Below are 24,033 nucleotides of genomic sequence, written 5' to 3'. Positions count from 1 at the left end.
ACAAAAATCCTGCTATGCCATAGATAATCTCCTTCCTCCAAAAATATGTGAAAAAGAATCCCATTTGTTAAGAGACAATAGGGTGCTTTACACGCTGCGACATCGCTAACGATATATCATCGGGGTCATGTCGTTAGTGACGCACATCCGGCGCCGTTAGCGACATCGCAGCGTATGACACCAAGGAGCGACGATCAACGATCGCAAAAACGGCAAAAATCGTTGATCGTTGACACGTCGCTCCTTTCCTTAATATCGTTGCTGCTGTAGGTACGATGTTGTTTGTCGTTCCTGCGGCACCACACATCGCTATGTGTGACACCGCAGGAACGACGAACATCTCCTACCTGCGTCCACCGGAAAAGAAGGCCCCTCCGCTTCTATTGGACGGCTGTCGTGTGATGTCGCTGTGACACTGCACGAACCGCCCCCTTAGAAAGAAGGCGGTTCGCCGGCCAGAGCGACGTCGCAGGGAAGGTAAGTCCGTGTGACGGGTGTAAGCGATGTTGTGCGCCATGGGCAGCGAATTGCTCGTGTCGCACAACCGACGGGGGCGGGTACGCTCGCTAGCGATATCGGTACCGATTTCACAGCGTGTAAGGTACTCTTAAGTGTATGGCACACAGCTAGTAGCCCGTTCTGCCAATAGCAGGTTTAAGTAGCCGTAATGTTTGAATTATTCCACTTTTTCCATTTGCTGAATTAAAAAAAAATGGAAAATTAAAATATAAAATGCCACAATTAAAGAAACACTCCCAAATTTTTTCTTCCATAACTGCATCCTCCACTTGATTATCTGTCACACCATACACTTCCCTTAAAACGTAACAGTCATTTTAATTTGTATTTCATAAATTAATAGTTCACATGAATATAAGCAACTTTGTAATATATCTTATCAGACAAATTTGCTTCTTTCTCTGCTGGGACTGATCAGTCATTATCAAAATTCTCAATTCTGAGGAAAAATCTGTACTGAGTGAAGACTTTCCCATTACTGAGATAGGAGTTGTTACTGAAGTGATTTTAAGATGATGCGAGGAGAGAGGAGCTAGAGGCAATGGAAGAGCTAGAGGAATAGAGAAGAGCTAGAGGCAGAGGGAGGAGCTAGAGGCAGAGGGTGGACCTAGAGGCAGAGGGAGGAGCTAGATGCAGAGGGAGGAGCTAGAGGCAGAGCTCCGCCTTGTCTCTCTTCTATCTACATAGAATCTTAGTATCAACTGCCATCTCCTATATCAGTAATGGGAAAGTCTTCACTGAACACAGATTTACCTCAGAATTGAGCATTTTTATAATGACTGATTAAATCTGGCAGAGAAAGAAGCACTTTTTTCTGATAAAATATATAACAAAGTTGCTTATTTTCATCTGTACTATAGATTTATAAAGTAAAAATTAAATGATGGTTATGCTTTAACCCCTTCACAACTGATGGCGTACTGGTACCGTGTTTTTCCAAAAATAAGACACTGTCTTATATTTTTTTTGCCCCCCAAAAAAGCACTAGGGCTTATTTTTGAAGGAGGTCTTATTCTTGGAGAAACACGGTTGGGGGTAAGTTTACCCCCCAAAAAAGCAGACCCCCCACTTCCCAGGAGACTTATACTCACCAGACCAGGACGTCTGCGTGGTTCCCAGGTCCTCCTGTGATCTCTGGTTGGTGCTGCACGCCGTCCTACCCTGCTGCTAGCTAACACGCTGACACACACAGAAGATCCCAGACATACACAGCAGATCACACACACAGCAGATCTCACACACACACACACACACACACACAGCAGATCACAGATATACACAGCAGATCACACACAGCCGATCACAGATACACACAGCCAATCACAGATACACACAGCCGATCGCAGATATACACAGCAGATCACACACAGCAGATCGCAGGCACACACAGCCATCACAGATACACACATCCGATCGCAGGCACACACAGCCGATCACAGATACACACAGCCAATCACAGGCACACACAGCCGATCACAGATACACACATCATATCACAGGCACACACAGCCGATCACAGATACACACATCCGATCGCAGGCACACACAGCCGATCTCAGATACACAAAGCCGATTGCAGAAAAACACAGCCGATTGCAGACACACACACAGCCGATTGCAGACACACACAGCAGATCACACACACACACATCACATCACATCCAGCACTTACGGCAGCAGGGAATGAGAGCAAGTCACGTGTCCGGCCGCAGGTCCTGTTCATCGCGCTGCACCGCACTGCCTCAGGATTCTCCCGGTGAGATGAGGTGAGTGTGTATGCGATCCGATGTGTGTGCGATCCGATGTTTGTGTGTGTGTGATTTGATGTTTGCGTGTGATCCGATGTTTGTGTGTGCGATCTGTGTGTGCGATCCGATGTTTGTGTGTGAGATCTGGTGTGTGTGTGATCTGATTTTGTGTGTGTGTGAGCTGATGTGTGCGGGTGTGCTATCACTGCAGGTCCTGCTGCTCGGAGTCTGGTGAGTGTGATTGCCGGGTGCCGCTGTGTATAATGAAGTGTCCTGCAGTATCTGTAACTTTTTTAGCTGCACGGACACTTCATTATTGATCCGGGACTAGGGCTTATTTTCGGGGGAGGGCTTATATTTAAGCCTTTCTCCGAAAATGCTGAAAATCCCTGCTAGGGCTTATTTTTGGGGGAGGTCTTATTTTTGGAAAAACACGGTATATCATTGGTTGTGTCGTGATAATCACCACAGGCTGCTGCAGTGAGGAGGCAGTGATCCTTGCACATATCTGCTGATCTGATCAGGAGACATGTGGGGCTGACAAGCGCAGGTGGATCTATGATTCACCCGCGCCTGCTTGCCACTTAGATTGCACTGTCAAAATGTGACAGCGCCTTTTAAATGGCCATGACGGGGATCGCGTAATTTCCCGCCACCATCGGAGAGCATGTGATGTGATCACGGGGAGCCGATGGTTGTCATGGTTAGTTCGAGGTCATGTGATAACCCCTGAAGTGACCATGACATACTTACTGTTAGAGCAGCATCTCTTAAAAGAACAGTGGATTTTTGCTGATCAGAGCTGTGCAGCTCTGATCAACAGAATGCACAAGCAATCAGACAGTGGATCCATAAAGTCCCCAAGGGGGACTAGTAAAATAAATTAAAAATGTAAAAAGAAAAAGGGTTTTAAAAATATAAAAAAAATAAAAAAAAAAATCAAATCATCCCCCATTCAAACCACTGAAAATAAAAAAGCTAAAAAAAATGCACATATTTGGTATCACCGCATTCAGAAATACCCAATTTATCAAAATATAAAATCAATTAATCTGATCGGTACACGGTGTGGTGATAAAAAAATTCCAAACGCCAAAATTATTTTTTTAGTTGCCGCAATTTTTTTTTAAAAATGCAATAACAGGCGATCAAAAGGTAGCATCTGCACATATAATGGTATTATTAAAAACAGCTCAAGAAGCAAAAATTAAGCCATCAATGAGCCCCAGATCCCGAAAAATAAGAACGCCACGAGTCTCAGAAGATAGCGCCAAAAGCGCTACTCTTTTCTTTTTGGACAAATTCTGAATTTTTTTTAACTTGTTAGATAAAAGTAAAGGTATACATGTTTGATATATATTGTATGAACGCAAACCAACCTGAGGCATCACATCGACACATCGGTTTTACCATATAATGAACACAGTGAATAAAATACCGCAAAAACAATTGTGCAATTGCACTTTTTTTTACAATTTCATCCACTTGGAATTTGTTTCCCATTTACAGTACACTATATGATAAAACTAATGATTGCATTCAAAAGTACAACTCGTCCCACAAAAAGTAATCTCTCAAATGATAAAATTGACAGAAAAATAAAAACGTTATGGCTCTTGGAAAAAGGGGAGCAAAAAATGAAAATGGAAAATCACCCCTAAAGGTAACACTGTTGAAAAAAAAAATGTTTTTCTGTAAATAGAAATGATATCGCGCCTACAATCTATTCTAGCCAAATCTGCACTCCAAAAATCAAGTAGCAAGATTAACGTTCATCCAAATATGGAATATCAGTGAACGCAGAAGAAAATGCACAAAAAATTGTGGGGTCCCTGTTCTCCCCTTTACCTTGGTGAAAATTAGAAATTTTCGGCTAAAGCAACATTTTTGTGGAAAAAAATTGTAATCTCTATTTTAACATTTTTTACAAATCCCATGTTGGTTTAAAATACTCACTCCACCTCTAGATAAATTCCGTGAAGCATGCAGTTTCCAAAATAGGGTCACTTGGGGGCCTCTGCTGTTTTGACACTTGGTGGACTTTCCAAATGCTACAGCAAAAATTGAGTTCCAAAAGTCATATGGTGCTCCTTCCCTTCCTAGCTCTACCGTGTGCCCAAAGAGTAGTTTTCAACCATATATGGGGTATTGGTGTACTCAGTAGAAAATTGACCCCATAATCTATTGTGCAATTTCTCTTTGTGTGTATAAATGAAAAAAAGAAAGAAACTTGGAAACGTTCACTGGATATGTATATTCTTTCAAGGCACTCATATACACACTTATGCAGTTGGTCTAAGTACACTTGTCATTAGTGTATTACATTATAGGAAGCATTTGAGAATATTAAACATGTTACATAGCATACCTGTTTATGCCGATGTTTTGTATTTCAGGTGGGTTCTTAAATATTAAGGTATCTAAAATAATGGCCCACTGCAATCCCATCACTCCATTCAAAAAGTTAAAAGCAATTCCGCTGAATCCAAACTTTTTTAAGAATCCAAACAGGAATCCAAGTCCAATGAAAATCATGACATTCACATCTTGCAGTACTAATAATGAAAAATGCAACAGAAATAAATAAAATAAGCAAACAACTAAATTGAGCATATATTTTCAATGCATTTAGTTATTTCAAAGTCCAGCAATATTTCTACATGGTCAATCAGTTCCTTCATTATTGAGAATTCAGTGCTTGAGGTTACATTATATGCAATTGTGACTCCCCTGCGGTAACCAGATGTCACAAAATAAGGTAACAACAAAGCAACAGCTCGGGTCCTACATGACTGTGGCAGTCAGTACACACACACACACTAGTACACCAGGATATTTACACTCACAACCAGGGTGGGAGACCTCTCTTAGAGCCAGGTGACAGGGCTGGGCACTGTGAGCTAATAGGCAGCCAACTGGGAAGGGAGTGACCTGACAAATGTGGGTAGACAGCGGGAGGAGTTAGTTAATTGGTAGGAGTGAGAGAGAAAGGAGTAGAGAGGAGAGGATTGAGAAGTGAGCGGTAGTAAAAGAACAGGTGTCAAGACAGACAATGGACTCTTGAGACACAGTGAAAGTAGCAAAGATCCCGCAAAGACCTCAGTAGAAAGATCAGACACTCAGAGGAGAAAGTAGCTGGAGAGTGAGAGATCAATCTCCAAGGACAGAGGGATCCTGTGGGGTAGACATCCAGGGCTACCAGTACTTTGCATTCACGGGGTGCAGATCCCAGAACAGACCAGGACTTCAAGCCATCTGTTAACTCTGCCAGGCGGGTGGGTTTCCAGGACTCATCTGCCACCACTAATGTCCGAGGCAACAGCAGCAAAGAGGGGACCGGGAGAAATTCCCTTAAATAGTCCAAGCTGCCTGCGGCAGGACCCAGAAACCAGACGGACCTCCAGGAGCTCCATGCCAGGGAGGACTGACAAATACACCAGAGTGCAAAGGTGGGAGAGTGGCACCAGGTCGGCTGGGACAGCTATAAAGGACACAGACGCACCTGGGGTCCAGTACGTCTTCAGGGTGCGAACCCAGTAAATAAAAACAACCAAACTGCACTCCCTGTCTGGACAGACTTATTGCCGCGCATCTCCACTTTAACCCTTCATGTTAACCCTGGGGAAAAGCCCTGCTTGTGGAGGGCTCCACCATCCACGTTACCCCCCCATCTATCATCCCCAGTGGGAACCCGCAGCGGCAGCCCTACCATCCCTGGCCGCAAATCGCGAGTGGCATAGTCGGACTATATTTTTCTTTTTCTTTTCATTTAAAAACTGTTCGACGGTGCCCCCGGGTCCGGGACCCCTTGAGCCACGGACCGTCTGGATCCAAGCAGCTCTACTGCCCCGGGGTGCGACACAATTGAGGCTGAAACCTCTATCAATTCAGGTCTACTCCCCGGCCAGCACCACCCTGATGCATTTTGATCATAGCTCAAATTGAATTCTTAGCCCTGCACACACAGACATTGCAAGAGCTGAGAGTAAACACAGTGTCAAGAGCGTGCTTTCACCCCCACTCCTGTCTGTAGTGGCTGCTTGCAGCACACAGGATCACACAGTAGTGGGCAGTTGTCAGTGTGCGCTCACTCTCATACTGACAGTAGAAATCAGCCATAATCCAGTGCGCAGTGACTGGAGAGAGGCATGAGAATGCACCTTCATACACTGATAATATGTGTGTGCTTGGCTCCAAAGCAAAGCTGTCAGTCAACATAAAGGGATGTGTGGAGAATTGTAATTAAGGGGGCGGAGTGGTGCGCTGAGCCCTTGGCCACACCAAGGGTGCGCCAAGGACCCTTATACATATCTAACAAAACTTATATATATACTGTATATATATATATACATATATATATATATATATATACATACATACAGTATATATACATATATAATGAAATAAGTAAAATCTGTACAATATCTGTGTATGATTTTATAAGGGCTAAGTCCCATACATGAATGAATCAATGGTTTAATTTGGGAGTGATACACTAGCTTTAATGAATTATTATCAAACACCTGTTTTACTGGACATTTGCTTTAAACATTAAAAGTTATAACTAGAGATGAGCGAACCTCTAGAGGCTCAAGTTCGACTCGGTTCATCGTTCGATGAACCTCTCGAACCCCATTGAAACCAATGGGAGGCAATCACAAACACATAAAAACACATTATAAATGTACACATACAGTTAATAAACAGTGCCATACCACTTACCTGTCCCCGCGATGCGTCCTGCACTCTGTCTCCCGCCGCTTTTCCTTCCGATAATCGCTGCGTCCTTTCGGTAACCAGCACCAGCATAGGACCTATCGTGACGTCAAAATAGCCATGTGACCAGTCACGTGTCTATTATCTCATTGGCTACAGACTGCTCACATGGCTTTGACGTCATGCTAGGACCTGTCAGTGCATCTCTCCAGTACGCGGTGATCGTTTGTGTATCTCCGTGTACCGGCGACATGCTCTGGCACACGGTCGACTCCCCGTTCTGCTTCCCCGTTCCGTTATTCACCGGCTGCCACAGCCGGTCAATAACGGAGATCACCGTTGCTATAGCAACGCGCCTGTCAGCGGTGACGTCACCGCTTACAGGCAGCAGCTTCTGGTCACTCACGGAGTGAAAAGACTGCACGGGAACAGCAGCATCTTCCCCCATGCAACGCTGCTGATGTAGCAGAGCTGCATGGGTTGAAAGAGAAAGAAGACAGAAGAGCAGGATCGTGGAGGGCTGACAGGGCGTAATAAACATGGAGTCTCTAAGTGTGTCTGTGTATTTATTTCTATTAAAGTATTTTTTCTCTCTGTGGTGTCTTTTTTTTAACCCTTTATTGGCGATTCTTAATGGCTGGGTCAAACTTGCCTGACATTAAGAATCTCTGACTTAATACTAGCTAGTAAAACAAAGCTAGTATTAACTTATGATTACCCAGCAAGCCAGCCGGCTCCAGGGCTGTTGGAAGAGTTGGATACAGCACCAGATTATGGCACTTCTAGACTCCTGGCCGACTGCATCAGCTGATAGTTTAGCTGGCCGGGCGGTAAAAAGCCGGCCTCACCGCTAGACTTATAGTGTCAGCTGATTCCGTCAGGTGACCGCATCAGCTGATCATCGCCAGGTCTGAGAAAGAGAGAGAGAAAGAAAGAAGTGAGAGAGAAAGAGAGAGAGAGAAAGGAGAGAGAGAGAAAGAGAGAAAGAAGAGAGAGAAAGAAGAGAGAGAAAGAGAGAAAGAAGAGAGAGAGAGAAAGAGAGAAAGAAGAGAGAGAAAGAAAGAAAGAAGAGAGAGAAAGAGAGAAAGAAGAGAGAGAAAGAAGAGAGGGAGATAAAGAGAGAAGAAAGAGAGAAAGAGAGAAAGAAGAGAGAGAGAAAGAAGAGAAAGAGAAGGAAGAGAGAGAGAGAAAGAGAAAGAAGAGAGAGACAGAAGAGAGAGAGAAAGAGGAGAAAGAATAGAAAGAAGAGAAAGAAAGGAGAGAGAGAAAGGAGAGAAAGAAAGGAGAGAGAGAAAGGAGAGAAAGGAGAGAAAGAAAAGAGAGAGAGAAAGGAGAGAAAGAGAGAGAGAAAAAAAGGAGAGAGAGAAAGGAGAGAGAGAGAAAGGAGAGAGAGAGAGAGCTCACAGCTGATGTCCGGCTCCTCCCCTCGGTGCATAATTAAATTATAATTATAAATATATTATAAATATATTATAAATAAAATAAAAAAAAAATTCTTAACCAGAACTCGCGCCCTCATGCTTCATAGGCGAGCACTCTATCCACTCAGCTACTGCCTCTTATGATAAAGATAGGCAGTAATTTGGTAATCTTGAAGTCTGGATTGCTGAAGTCTCAGCTGACCACGCGATTCACTTGATTGCTACGTGGAGCTGATAGAGCACTCATGTTCTGTAGCAGAGCTGATAGTGTCGTGTGGATTACGTCGGACCTGGAGGGGTATTGAAGGATTTTAATAAAATGCTGAAACAGGGTGTTTTTTTGTCTTTTATTCCAAATAAAGGATTTTTCGCGGTGTGTTTATTTACTCTCACTTTATAAATAGATAATAATTATAATTTTAAAAAAAAAAATCTTTACCAGGTCTAGAACTCGCGACCTCATGCATGCGCTCTATTCACTAGTCTATTGCTTCTAACGATAAAGATAGGCGGATTTGGTAATCTTGACTTCTGCATTGCTGAAGTTTCTGCTGACCGCACGATTCACTTTATTGCTACGTGGAGCTGATAACTAAGAGCACTCGTGTTCTGTAGCAGAGCTGACAGTGTTGTGTGGATTACGTCGGACCTGGAGGGGTATTTGTGGGTTAATAAAGGGGTGAAAGAGGGTGATTTTTTGTCTTTTATTCCAAATAAAGGATTTTTCGCGGTGTGTTTATTTACTTTCACTTTATAAATAGATAATAATTATAATTAAAAAAAAAAAATCTTTACCAGGACTAGAACTCGCAACCTCATGCGTGCGCTCTATTCACTAGTCTATTGCTTCTAACGATAAAGATTGGCGGATTTGGTAATCTTGACTTCTGCATTGCTGAAGTCTCTGCTGACCGCACGATTCACTTTATTGCTACATGGAGCTGATAACTAAGAGCACTCGTATTCTGTAGCAGAGCTGACAGTGTTGTGTGGATTACGTCGGACCTGGAGGGGTATTTGTGGGTTAATAAAGGGGTGAAAGAGGGTGATTTTTTGTCTTTTATTCCAAAAAAAGGATTTTTCGGTGTGTGTGTTTCTTTACTTTCACTTTAAGTTTAATCATGGACGGTATCTAGGGGAGACGCCTGGCATGATTAAACTCATTATTACCCCGATTGCCACCGCACCAGGGCAATTCGGGATGAGCTGGGTAGAGTCCCCCAGGACAGTTGCATCTAATGGATGCGGCTATTCCGGCCGGCTGCTGGGTGATATTGTTAGGCTGGAGGGCTCCCCATACTGTGGCGCTCTCCATCCTGACAATAACAGCCTCCAGCCATGTGGCTTTATCCTGGCTGGTATCAAATATGGGGGAAACCGCATTTTTTTAAATTTTGTTTTATTTTTTATTTATTTTACTGCACGATATAGACCCACCCGCCGGCGGCTGTAATTGGTTGCAGTGAGACAGCTGTCACTCAGTTTGAGGACATGTCTGACTGCAAGAAATCATATGCGCCGGTGGGCGGGGAAAGCACAGAATAACTAATTGACTAATGAAGCAGCAGCCATTTTCTAAAGAGGAAAAGACACCGCAGATTTGTGACAGACGTGGAGTGAGGCGCCCGTGATTGGTAAGTAGGAGAGAGGGATTGTGCTGGGGACGCAGGAACGCATGCAGATAGCAACATGTGCACATAGCCTTACTGTGAAAAGCCACGTTTATGGTTCTCGAACGTAACTCGAACTGTCGAGCTTTTAGCAAAAAGCTCGAGTTCGATCTCGAACACCCCCCAAAATCACTCGAACATGAAATTGGCGAACCTCGAACATCGCTCATCTCTAGTTATAACTTGTCCAGTGCTCCAATTAAAAGGGTTGTGCCAGGTTTAGATGTTATCTCCATCCACAAGATATGAGATAACTTATCGAATGCTGGGGGTCCATCTTGCTGAAGGTCTGTAGGGGCCAGGCTATATTCAAGTCTCCCATTGAGAATGAATGAAGTGGAAGTGCCCATGCTCGACCTCTGCTCCATTTACACGTGGAGCCCCATTCTTGGGATTGCTGGGTCGGATCCTCAGCTATCAGTGAGATATTCCTTATCCTGTAGATAAGGGATAACTCTAAACTTGGCACAACTACTTTAAAAAATATTTTTTATTTAATGTGAGCATAAAATTCACAGGGCAGAACCACAATGCCTAAGTATTTGAGCTTGTGTTATTATTTTATTCATGTTTGGATTACGCCTAAGACACACGGCATGAAAATCGGAGCGAGTGGAATGCGATGTTTTATCGCATTCCAATCGGACCAATATTAGCCTATATCCCAGCACCCATGAGCTATTATTTTCTCAGCCCTAATCGGACCGAAAAAACAATCACAGCATGCTGCGATTGTAATGCGAGTCTTGTTTCTCTCGCACCCATTCAAGTTTATGGTGCGAGAGAAAAATCGCACTGCACTCGCAGAACACCGGTGTATCGCGAGTGCAGGGCAAGAATGGCAATAGCTGGCAACGGAGGAGAGATGGTGATAAATCCCTCCCATCCCTCCACAGCGCCTGCCCGCCCCTCCGCAGAGCTGGCCTGCCCCCACAGCTGAGGTCCGATCGTATGATCGGACCTCAGTCGCAGTGACACTCGCATGACACTCGACTCCTGCTGTGCTACCAGCATGAGCCGAGTGTCATGCGAGGATCCCATTAGATCCCCGTGTGGCCTCGGTCTTAAGCTGAAAATGCTTAGGTGTTGTGGTTCTGCCCTGTGGATTTTATGCCACATTAAAAATTAAAGTCCATAATTGCAACACTGTTATTTTGTTGGTTGGTTTGCTGACACACTAGTAGTGACTAGCGAGCAGCTTTTTCTGTTCTTCCTATATCACAATTTATTTAAACCTTTAAGTATTCAGATCTGGCTTTCGGACCCAATACTAGTTTTTATTTTTTTTTTTGCCTCCTTGCATTCTTATGCTTTTCCCTTTTAATTTTTTTATTTCCTACATTGTGATACTACGGGGTTTTTTACCTACACTATAAGCTTTTTAAAGGTTTCCCTAGAAACATTTTAATATTAGACAATAACACGTTTAAATAGAATTATGTAGTCATTCTGACATGGCTTTTTACTCGTAAGTAACTAGACCATCTTCTGTCAGGTTTAAAAGACTTATTCAATACTTTATGCAGTTTAAATTGTAAACTCTGCACTTTAAGTAAATAACTCATAATTACAGATCTTTGGCCTTTAGCTTCTGATCTGCAAACAAGGAGATATTTGATAATATTACACCTACTACATATTGGGATAAGATCTTGGAGATGGAAATAACCCTTTAACTCTCTACCACGTTTCTGCTGCTGTTTGCAGATATCTAAATACATGTAGAAATATGAATTCTATTTCAGTTGTATTAAATTAATTTCATTTACAGAAATTTCTGCATTACATCTGCAATGTGTGGTGATACACTTGTCAACACCAGCGTAATTTCTTCTTACAAATTTCCAAAACATTACATGTAACTGTGAATTGATTACGTAGAACTGAAGTGAAAAAGCGAGGCTGTTGTTATCAGTGCCATCCATGCCTCTGCACTCAGTTGATTTGGATATTGTACCCCACCTCTTTTTACTGAACTTTTTGTCAGCTACAAGGCGATTACATACTATTTAGTACATGCCTGGAATACAGACCATTCAACATGTAGAAACAAATGTGTGTCATTTTGCAATCAGGAATATTACCTAATTCTATATAATGGGGACAGCCACAAATTAATACAAATAAATTACAAGAGACAAGGTGGAGGAAAGCTTGACATTCCCAATGGAATAGGTCACCACTAGGGATGATCAAATACCTCAAATATTTGAGAACGCCCATATTTGCCAAATAGGTCGCCACTATTCGACTATTTAAGACTATTCGATGCGCAATGTAAGTCTATGGGAAACCCTTACATTGCGCATTGAATATTCGCATTGCAGCGACCTATTCGTCGGATATTCACGAAGCCGAATATTGCCGAATATTTGTGATATTCGATAATCCCTAGTCACCACACATCCATGTAGAACAACGATATGAAGTCTGCCAGGTGGATTATAACTTGAATAGAAGGAAAAGATATCGGCACATCCAACGTAAAATAATTTCTTTCTTGTGTATTGTCACATAGTATTAAAAAAGTCCATCCATATTTAGAAGACCCTGACGTGTTTCTGACGCAAAAGAGCGTCCTTAATCATAATAAATTAGTTTATATAATGCCTTCTAAACTTATAACTGGCATCACTGTATTTAGGGTATTTATGTGTCTCCTTTCTGATGTGTGCATGCGTCATCTTTACAGTCATTTTTACCACACCCATTGTTGGCATCTTTGCTCTATACTTTCACGTACTGTATTTTGAGGGTAACTTCCAAAAATGCCTTTTGAAGAGTGGACGTGCTACTGTACTTCTTCTAAGGACTCGCTTAGAAGAGCTTATAAATCGGGCTAGTGCAATCCAATGGAAAAGAGGATTGCTTTCAGACCAATGTTATTCAATGAGGCAATGTGTTTTTTACCATCAGCTGCCCCATGATGTGATTGTAGGGCGCTGATGGGTTGTCATGACTCATGACAGCCAGGGGTCAACTGATGATGAACTTCCTGTGAACAGCGGCTGCAAGACAGCATTCATAAGAAGTCATAATTTCTGCTGTACAGAGCAGTGATGATGCCCTGCTCTGTACAGAACAAGCGATCGGACGATGGCAACTTCAAGTACCCTAAAAGGTCAAGTAAATATAATGAAAAGTAAAAAAAAAGTTTTAAAAACTACGTAAATAATAAAAAAAGAAACAAATTCAAATCACCCCTCTTTTGTCCTATTGAAAGTAAGACAATATAACAAAATACACATTTGGTATCGCTGTGTTCAGAACTCTCTGATCTATCAAAATCTAATATATAAAGCTGAGTGTATGTGTGTATGTATGTATGTGTGTATGTGTGTACGTATGTATGTCCGCTAAAGGAATCCGCACTGTCGCATTAACAATCACGAAATTTTGCACAGACACTCCATGTGACTCAGAGAATGTCATAGACTATGTTTGGATGGGAAAATGTAACCCCACGCTTTACAGTTACTCTCCAGAAATCCTGCCTCCATTAAAGTCAATGGAGCTGCGAGCTATTAGGTTATTAATAGGAGCTGTCAGTGGCTGCTATAGGAACAAAATAAATTGTTAGTGTAAGAAACTTATGTGTGAGGTAATAAGATGTTGGTGGGGAGACGGATAGAGAGAGACAGAGAGAGAGACAGACAGTCAAAGAGACAGACAGAGGCAGACAGTCACAGACAGGGAAAGACACAGGCAGACAGGGAAAGAGAGAGACAGAGACAGACAGGGAAAGAGACAGAGACAAGGAAAGAGACAGACAAGGAAAGAGACAGAGACAAGGAAAGAGACATGGAAAGAGACAGACTGGACAAGAGACAGACGGGAAAGAGACAGACAAGGAAAGAGACAGAGACAAGGAAAGAGACAAGTAACTAGACAGGGAAAGAGACAGAGACAAGTAAAGAGGCAGGGAAAGAGACAGAGACAAGTAAAGAGACAGATGTGGAAAGATACAGACGGGGAACGAGACAGACGGGGAACGAGACAGACGGGGAAAGAGACAGACCTGGAAAGAGAGAGACCTGGAAAGAGACAGACGTGGAAAGAGACAGATGTGGAAAGAGACAGACGTGGAGAGAGACAGACTGACACAGACAGGCACAGAGATAGAGAGATACAGAGACACAGATAGAGAGAGAGAGACACAGAGAGAGAGAGACAGACAGTGACTGGTACAGACAGACAGAGACAGACACACAGAGACAGACAGAAACTCGAAGCGAAACAGTTAGTATCCCGGGCAATGCCCGGGTACTACAGCTAGTATAAAATAAAATTAACCTGATTAATAAACAGAGGAATGAAGGAAAAAAAATATGTTTTTAGGCAGCTGCAACATTGCAATAAAATACAATTAGAGGAGATCAAAACATCTCATCTACCCAAAAATGGTATCAGTAAAAAGTCAGCTTAAGGTACAAAAAATAAGCCATCACTCAGCCTCAGATCCTGAAAATGAGAACATTACAGGTCTTTGGAAAATGGCGCCAAAAGCAAAAATGTTTAAATTCTTATTTTTTTCACTACTACTACTGAAAGAAAAGTATCTACTGTACATACTCATACTGATCTGGCGAATAATATTGACAGGTCAGTTTTAACATACAGTGAACAAAGTAGAAAAAAACAATCATGGAATTGTACCTTTTTTGCAATTTTTTTTTATTTTCCAATACTTATATGATAAAATGAATGATGTAATTCAAAATTACTCATCCTGCAGAAAACAAGCCATCATACGGCTATATTTACAGAAAAATAAAAAAAAGTTATGACTCTTGGAAGAAAGGGAGGAAAAAACAAAAGTGTAAAAATAGAAAATTGCCAGTGGATATGGACAGCACATGGATGACAAGTGAGAAAAACATTCGTCCTACTTTTCTGGATGAGAATGGGACCGATTATTTTTTTTATTCGCTCATGTGCCCCAGCATAATTGTTTCACAATTTTCACAGTTAAGAGAATAAAAAAAGTGACTGACTAAAGACAGAACATGTGAGCAGTAATGTCATTTTGACAATATATTCATTTTTTGCACCTATTTTTGGGGTGGATTCCATGAAGAATTCACCTGAAAGAGATGTCATGTGCACTACTCACTCCAGGGTTTTTCTTTATTCAACTGCTGGAATGGTGCTTTAAATCTAAGTTCCCTTCTTTTGATTTTATACTCACCTGCCACTGTCTTCAGTTTCCAGCGCCACTCTGCTTGGTGTCCTGTGAAAAGTGACCTGCCAGCAGCTTCAGTGTTTCATAGAGGGCGCAGGATGTCACAACTCAATACAAGTCTATGAGTGCCTCATTATGGCTCTCATAGAGATGCATTGGGAGCTTGTGATGTAACCTCTGACATCCATCCAGTCAGAGGTTCTGGACAGAAGATGGCGCTTTAGGACCAAAGCAGCACCAATAAAAGGTGAAGGAGCCAGAAAGTGAGTATATGACAGGGGCAGGGACTTACATTAAAGCGCCACTCCCGGGCTGAAAATAAAACCAGGTAGAGTAGTTATTTAAATTGAATGGGTGTCTTTTCCACAATGTAATGAAGAACGTTTAGATTTAAATCACTGTATCTTTTTTTCTGTTGGAGTATGGGTTTTAATTTTAGTCCCCTGACCCCTGCCTGATCCTCACCTTACGGAGGCTTCACCCTCTATTGCTACCACTCTGTTTGGTCTTGGCGATTGTAACCAGTCAGCGCACTGCAGTGTTTCACAGCTCAATATTTCTCTAGTAGAGCCTCACTTTGGCTATCATAGAGATGCATTGAGGGTTTGTGACGTAATTTCTGACTTCCAATCAGTCAGACACTACTGTCACAAAATGGCACTGTGGGACCAGAGTGGTATTGGTAAAAGGTGAAGATGCCGGAAGGTAAAGTCTTCTGAGCATGCGCAAAGCACATCTGAAGCCAAGAAGCAAGCACCCGGATAACAAGGCTGCAGGAATGGCAAACATGCATGCGCGGGATCACAAGGAGCGATGGTGACGTCACTCATGTAAATCTATGCTATCACGCCCACAGGGGCGGGATACCACAGAAAGCATGCAAATGCCTACAGGGTGATGTGATACCCATGGGGCTAGAGCCCCTGCTCATTTACATAGGGAACATGTAAGTAATGAAACATATTTTTATACATTCATATTACACAATATTACAACACAGGGATGGGTAGGAAGGGGTTACTAGGCCACACGTCACCCTGCTTCTATGTTAGAACGCATATGGGACCTGACAGGTTCCCTTTAAGCACTATAATGGCTCGCTCACACCACCATATTTTCAGTATGAGTGCGATCTGACAAAACATTGGATCACACTTGGACCAATGTTATACTATGGGGCTTTACACAAGTCCAATATGTTCCTTGTACCAGGCTTGTCCAAGGAAAATAAATGAACATGTGTCCTAGTTGTCTCCGTAAATTGGACCGCACTTGGTCATGCAAGTCAGTGGGTCCATACAGAAAATCAGATCACACACTGATCAGACTGTGATTTGCATAATTGATCTGATATTCTATGATAAGAAAAAAAATGGCCTTCTGATCCTTGTCTTACTATATATGGTATATGGTACAAGATTATCATGAGTATTAGAGTGCGCTCACACGAGCATATAATTCGGACGAGTGCAATGCGGAAATTCTCGCATTGCACTCGGCCCCATGTTAGACAATGCTGCAGCTCAGATCAGCGTTTTTGTTCTCAGCCCTAAACGAACTGAGGAAAAAAATCGCAGCATGCCGCTATTGTCTGCGAGAGCCGTATCACTTCCACCTATTCAAGTGTATGGGTGCGAGATAAACATCGGACTGCACTCGGATGTTATCTCTGTGCACTGCAATATACTCACAGGCTGACAATGGAGGAGATGGGGGGGTTTAACCCCTCCCTCTCCTCCGCAGCGCCCGCCCTCAGAGTCGCAGATGTGACCCGATCGTAAGATCTGGTCACAGTTGCATGACACTCGGGTCATGCTCGCAGCAAAGCCTGAGTTGAGGGTCATTAGCATATCGCATCTGTTGCTCTCACATCAGATGCCATATGCTAATGTGTCTGCAGCCTTATGCGGGCGTCACACGAGACGATCTATCGTGCGATATGTCGTCGGGGTCACGATTTTCAAGACACACATCCGGCATCGTTCACGACGTCGTCTCGTGTGACACCTAAAGACGACTTTTAATCGGTTGTAAATGGTGTATCGTGTACACGTCGCTCATTTTTAAAAAATCATTTAATCTTATTTGCGCATATTGTTCATCGTACTCGGGCAGCACACATTTCTCCGTGTGACACCCCGGGAACGATGAACACAGCTTACCCGCCGGCTATGCGGAAGGAAGGAGGTGGGCGGGATGTTTACGTCCCGCTCATCTCTGCCCCTCCACTTCTATTGGGCGGCCGCTGTGTGACGTTGCAGTGACGCCGAACAACAACGCCCATTGCCGAGATTCGGCAATGGGCGACACCGGACTGCTGTCCGGCTATGGTCTCTGGCCAGATCTTTGAAGTATATTTTCTCAAATGCCAGATTGTTTCAGAGAATAACATACATGGCTGCAATCGCACAGCCAGACGGCAATTAATTTTTTGGGCAGCATGAATCACCTGAATCATCAAATTTATTTCCATGAAAACTATATATATTTCCAGAAAACCACAGATTAGGTTCAATGTTCTCAATGCAGCAGAGAACTTATTTATTGCTAACATTGGCTCCTGCGATGGTAATGCCCTAGACTGACATATGTTTTGGAACTGTTGAATGAATGTTATAATGATATTGATAATGAGAAGAAGAGCTGTGGAAAAATAAAGCGCAATAGGGTCTTACCCTTATAGGCACAGGGCAATAGAAAAGGGGAGCAATAATACTCACCGAATGTAGTTGTGAAAGTCACAACTACTATAATCGAATTTAGAAATGGATCCAGGCAGCGGCAACCCAGCGAGGCTGATAACAGAGACAATAGTAGAAAAGGGTTTCTATACCGCGCCAATGATCACAAGTCTGGATGTCGGATTGATGTGGCTTTATTGCAGCACCGGTCTACGCGTTTCAGGAGCTCTGCTCCCTTCCTCAGGACCATAGAAACAACATCAAATCTCAATTTGATGTTGTTTCTATGGTCCTGAGGAAGGGAGCAGAGCTCCTGAAACGCGTAGACCGGTGCTGCAATAAAGCCACATCAATCCGACATCCAGACTTGTGATCATTGGCGCGGTATAGAAACCCTTTTCTACTATTGTCTCTGTAATGATATTGATAAAAGAGTCAAGGGCAATAATCTTGGTCATCTTGGTTGTCTGATTGGATAATATTTGTATGATATAAGAGGATCATATATTTTTTAAATTGTTTAAATGTATGTTAATGGGCTTTCCAGGCTCATATCTATAATTACAAAGTCTACTTCTTCTTCATATTTTGCCTCTTTTTCTTTTCCATAACATAGTAAACAGAAGGGAAACAATCAAACACAGCCTAAGGGGTAAGGGAAAGTTGAGGCGTTATCGGTTATACCAAAAAGAAGAAAGAACTTACAGTGGTTGTCCAGTCATGTCATAGTAATAATCCACATGATCTATATGAAATCAGTGGGGGGTCCGACACACAGCACGCCCACCACCACTCAGTTATTATAAGCTACTGAAGAGGCTGGATGGTAACAGTTAATGAAGGTCCAATCCACACTTCAACAGTTCCCACTAATGTGCTGTACACACTCTATAGAGCAGAGATGTGCTGTTCATCTCCATATATTGTTTACATTTAGCCACTGCCAGAGTTAATAGCTGATCAGCAGTGGTGCCAGGGGTTAGACCCATTCTAATCTGATATTAATGACCTATTTGAAAGTCATCAATATTAAGTGAGATGACAACAACCGGTTCCATATCCAAATCTGAATAATTAAGAAAATCAGGATCTTTAAATTCACTTAGTGAGGCCTTGTTGGAAAGATAGTTGCAAATTCTCATTTTGAATGTGATTACTGTTTAAGTAAGGTATGAAGGGGAGTGTAAGTAATTTCTGTTGTTTGTTACTATTAGTAGTATGATTACCGATACAACATTAGGGAATGGAGAAGGAAGTTCTCTTGTAGTTATATAATTGGTCTTGTACCTTTTTATCATTCTTAAATAAAAATGATCTTTTATGGTGATTGGCATAGGCTTGCTTCTTTCTTTGGTGTTTTGCTATTTTGTGCTGCAAAAAAGATTCACCCAATGAACAAGCATTTTGCTTGTTCATCGGGTGATCAGCTGCATGTTTACACTGAAAGGTTATCATTTTTGCTTCCACTTCTATAAAGAAGTTTGCACTATTTGTCTTTGATTAGTTATTGCAGCTATTGTTTATTCTTGGTTGTTACTGAAGAAAATAATTGGACTGACACCACATTTGACATAGAGTCCAAAGGAAATGTATTTCCTTTCATGAACTAGAACAGTGCCCCTAGTGTTTGTAGCTAATTTATTCAGAAAGAAATGACGTGCAAATATATTTTGATTAAGAGACTTCCCAACTTTTTACAAAAAGATCTCAATTACTAAGCTAAAATGTTCTTCTGAAATCTATCTATAATACATCCATATAACATTTGTATATTAAAAAAGTTTATTACAAAAGTAGGACACATTAAATACTCAGAAAAGGAGACTCTAGCTAAATTAATGACATTCAAATGACCAAGAATGGATATATAAGTCTTGTAGGATCGATATTTAAATTAGCATAAAGATATTTAAATTTCTCAACAAGTTTGTAAAATAATATTGATGCAGTTATACAGAAATTAATTCTTACCTGAATATCTATTTACATTTTTCTCTATTTTGTAGCCTTGTGGAAGAAGAAACATAAATATAAGTAGAAAAGTTGACTCTATCAGAAGAAGTACCCATGGAAGGCAACCTCTCAAGCTAGCAGAGTATCTTGGTGCCATTTTAGAGGTCAAAAGAATAAAAAACGTGTTTCTTTCCTCAGCCTATGCAAGAAGGATGACGCTGATGGGTGTCAACCAAGTGATGTAATGATGTCTTATCTTTTGCAAGCTGGGGAGCTATCTGGGTGCCATACTTTGTCAGCAACTTCGTTTTTAGAACAACTTGGAAGGAAAGTTCAGTTGAAGAATTGCTTAACCTAATAGAGGTAATGGTAAAATTAGTGGCTTTAATCTCAATTACCATATTCCAAAAATAACATCAAGAAGTGAAAGAAGCACTCCGACCAAACTTTTTATTGCTTAAACCTGTTTACTTTGTGAGTGCAGTGTAAGTGTATAAAAGTGTATTTAGTGTAGTGTAATGTGTGATAATATACCGATAACCCTCTTCCCCAGTATTCACTCTGCTTCTCTTTTGGGTCACTAGATGGATGTTCTGACTTGCCGGATCACACAAGGCACACAATATGTGAGCTTGCTTATACAATGTAAGCTAGTGGAGCATCAGGACGAGGTTCCATAGCAGTCAGTGAATATACTTACACCACACGAAATAAACATTTATGTCATGTTAAAACTCTTAGGGGTACTTTGCACACTGCGACATCGCTAGCCGATTGTAGCGATACCAAGCGGGATAGTCCCAACCCCCGTCGCAGATGCGATATTTTGTGATAGCTGCTGTAGCGAACATTATCGCTATGGCAGCTTCACACGGACTTACCTGCCCTGCGACATCGCTCTGGCCGGTGACCCGCCTCCTTCCTAAGGGGGCGGGTCATGTGGCGTCACAGCGACGTCACACGGCAAGCGGCCAATAGAAGCGGAGGGGCGGAGATGAGCGGGATGTAAACATCCCGCCCACCTCCTTCCTTCCTCATTGCAGCCGGGACGCAGGTATGAAGATGTTCCTTGCTCCTGCGGCTTCATACACAGCGATGTGTGCTGCCACAGGAACGAGGAACAACATCGTACCTGTCGCTGCAGCAAAATTATGGAAATGACCGACACTACACAGATCACCGATTTTCGCCGCTTTTGCGATCGTTTATCGGTACGTCTAGGCTTTACACGTTGCGACGTCGTTACTGGCGCCGGATGTGCGTCACTTTCGATTTGACCCTGACGAGATCGCAGTAGCGATGTCGCAATGTGCAAAGTACCCCTTAAGGTCCCTTATACCCCCCCACCCCAGCACTAGCACAGATCGCCATGACGACATTATCTGATCGGCCTGAGAGTAGTTACAACCAGGGGGGAGGAAGCAGCTGGAGGCAAATCTGTACACACAAAAAAAGTTTCTTTGTTCTTTTAAGTAGAAATGCTATTAACCCAGTTTTTAGGTGCCAGGTTAATGCTAGAAAAATGAAAAGCATATTGTCGGAATCCCAGTGAAGCACTGAATGCGGAGCACCGTTTGACTTTGCTAGGTGATCGCCGGTATTCCGACAAATTGATATTGGCCAACAAAATCATGCTAGGTGCGTTGTGTTTGGTATCTATGCAAATGAAAAATCGAGATATAAAATTACAGGCTGCAGCCCCCAGCTGTGCACTTATCTTGGCTGTGTATCAAAATAAGAAGAACCTCATGCGGCTTTCTTTTTCTTTTTTAAATTATTTAAATAAATTTAAAAAACAGACGTGCGGTTATCCCCAATTTTGATACCCAACCATGATAAGACCAACAGCTTGGGGCTGATATTCTCAGGCTGTGGAGACCCATGGTTTTTGGGCCCCCCTAGCCTAAAAACAGCAGTATGCAGCCACCCAGAATTATTGCATTCATTAGATCCCACAATCCCAGCACTTTACCCGGCTCATCCCAATGGCCCTGGTGTGGTGGCAATCGGGATAATATAAGGGGTTAACAACAGCTCACAGCTGCCATTAAGCCTTAGATTAGTAATGGGGAGGGTCTATGACACCTTCATTGTTAAACTGTAAGTGAAAATAAATATAAACCGAAAAAATCCTATATTTGAAGTTAAATACAAAAAAGAAACACTCTTTCACCCCTTTATTAACCCCAAACACCCAGTTCCAATGTAATCCATATGAGGTCACACAGTGATTCTGGCCCTGCTACATACATACTGACAGGGCCGGCCTTAACCTGAATGGCGCCCTGTGCAAAACTGCCCTTTGGTGCCCCCCCCCTACTGATTTTTTAACCAGTTATCCAGGAAACAAAGGAGGACAGGAGGCCATCTTTTTTTATATCCTAAGAAAATTGATCTCTTCAAATGTACAATAAATTACAAATTTGTGCTGGAAAATCTGCACGTCAAATCCACATTAATGTCATGACGTCTGATCTCGTTTTTTTAAAGGTCTTCCGATTTCAACCATTTATGCTGAATCCATGGATATTACACCCCACCCCAGCTCCGACTCCACCCCTCAAGCCCTCCACACTCACCACCATTCTTGGAAAAACGTGTGTGTATATTATATATATACACACACACACACACACACAGTCATGGCCAAAAGTGTTAGCACCTTTGAAGTTGTTCCAGAAAATAAAGCATTTCCCTTAGAAAATTAATAATACACCCACTACACCTCCTCTCTCCATAATATACTCTCTACACCATCCCTATTCCATAATCTCTCTCCCACACTGCCCCTATTTATAATATTCCCACACACACTGCCCCTATCGTGTGGGGGTATAGTGTACCCCCACATGATATCCCTGTGTATAATATCCCCACACACTGCCCCACTGTAAGATATCACACACACACACACACACACACACACACACTGCTCCTCTGTATAATATCTCTCCCACACACACTGCTCCTCTGTATAATATCCCGCACACACTGCGCCTCTGTATAATATCCCCACACACACACACACACACACACACACTGCCCCTTTATATACCCCCCACACACTGCATCTCTGTATAATATTTACACACACAATGACCCTCTGTGTAAATTCCCTCATGTACGCTGCCCCTTTGTACACTATGCCCCACACACGCTGCCCCTCTTTATATATATCCTCACACACACACACACACACACACAATGCTCCTCTGTATATCACCCCACACACACTACCCCTCTGTATACTATCCCCCCACACACATTATCTCTCTGTATAATATCCTCCTGGTATATATGTCCAAGTCCTGGTATATATGTCTGCATCCTAGGCCCTTCCTGGTATGCATGTCCCCATCCTGGTTTATTTGTCCCTATCCTGGTATATATGTCCAATCCTGGGCACCTCCTGGTATGTATACCCCACTCCTGGGAACATTCTGGTATATATGTTCCCATCCTTGTTTCTGTCCCTCCCTCATGTACGCTGCCCCTTTGTACACTATCCCCCACACACGCTGCCCCTCTTTATATATATCCTCACACACACACACACACACACACACAATGCTCCTCTGTATATCACCCCACACACACTACCCCTCTGTATACTATCCCCCCACACACATTGTCTCTCTGTATAATATCCTCCTGGTATATATGTCCAAGTCCTGGTATATATGTCTGCATCCTAGGCCCTTCCTGGTATGCATGTCCCCATCCTGGTTTATTTGTCCCTATCCTGGTATATATGTCCAATCCTGGGCACCTCCTGGTATGTATACCCCACTCCTGGGAACATTCTGGTATATATGTTCCCATCCTTGTTTCTGTCCCCTTCTTGGTATATATGTCCTCCTCCCGGTATATGTTCCCATCCTGGTTTATTTGTCCCTTCCCAGCAAATATATATATATATATATATATATATATATATATATATCCACATCCTAGGCTCCTCCTGATGTATGTATATTCCCCTCCTGGGCACATTCTAGTATATATGTCCCCATCCTTGTTTTTGTCCCCTTCCTGGTACATATCTCCACCTTCTTGTGTATATGTGCCTTTCCTGGGTTTCTCCTCGTATATTTGTCTACTGCAAAAAGAAAAAAAACAAACATTTTACTCACCCTCCCTGGC

At 42.5% G+C, this 24,033-nt stretch overlaps 1 protein-coding gene across 2 annotated transcripts in view; it reads right to left on the bottom strand.

Moving 5' to 3' along the window:
- LOC142291507 (RH-like protein) overlaps positions 1 to 24,033 on the bottom strand; it is a 97,551-nt gene that overhangs the window by 47,903 nt on the left and 25,615 nt on the right. Inside the window, exons 1-2 of one of the 2 annotated variants that reach the window (XM_075336076.1) lie at positions 19,909 to 20,170; positions 4,636 to 4,822 (exon numbers count right to left, since the gene is read on the bottom strand). In XM_075336076.1, coding sequence (XP_075192191.1) covers positions 4,636 to 4,822; positions 19,909 to 20,047 — 326 coding nt within the window. In that variant the 5' untranslated portion in view covers positions 20,048 to 20,170. Of the gene's footprint in view, positions 1 to 4,635; positions 4,823 to 19,908; positions 20,171 to 24,033 lie in introns of those variants that run through there. The other variant, XM_075336077.1, reaches the window with a different exon arrangement.

This window comes from Anomaloglossus baeobatrachus, chromosome 2, assembly GCF_048569485.1.
Source record: "Anomaloglossus baeobatrachus isolate aAnoBae1 chromosome 2, aAnoBae1.hap1, whole genome shotgun sequence".
Classification (NCBI taxonomy): Eukaryota; Metazoa; Chordata; class Amphibia; order Anura; family Aromobatidae; genus Anomaloglossus; species Anomaloglossus baeobatrachus.
The sequence above is the reverse complement of the archived record's forward strand: the minus strand, read 5'-3'. Positions and strand labels throughout refer to the sequence as shown.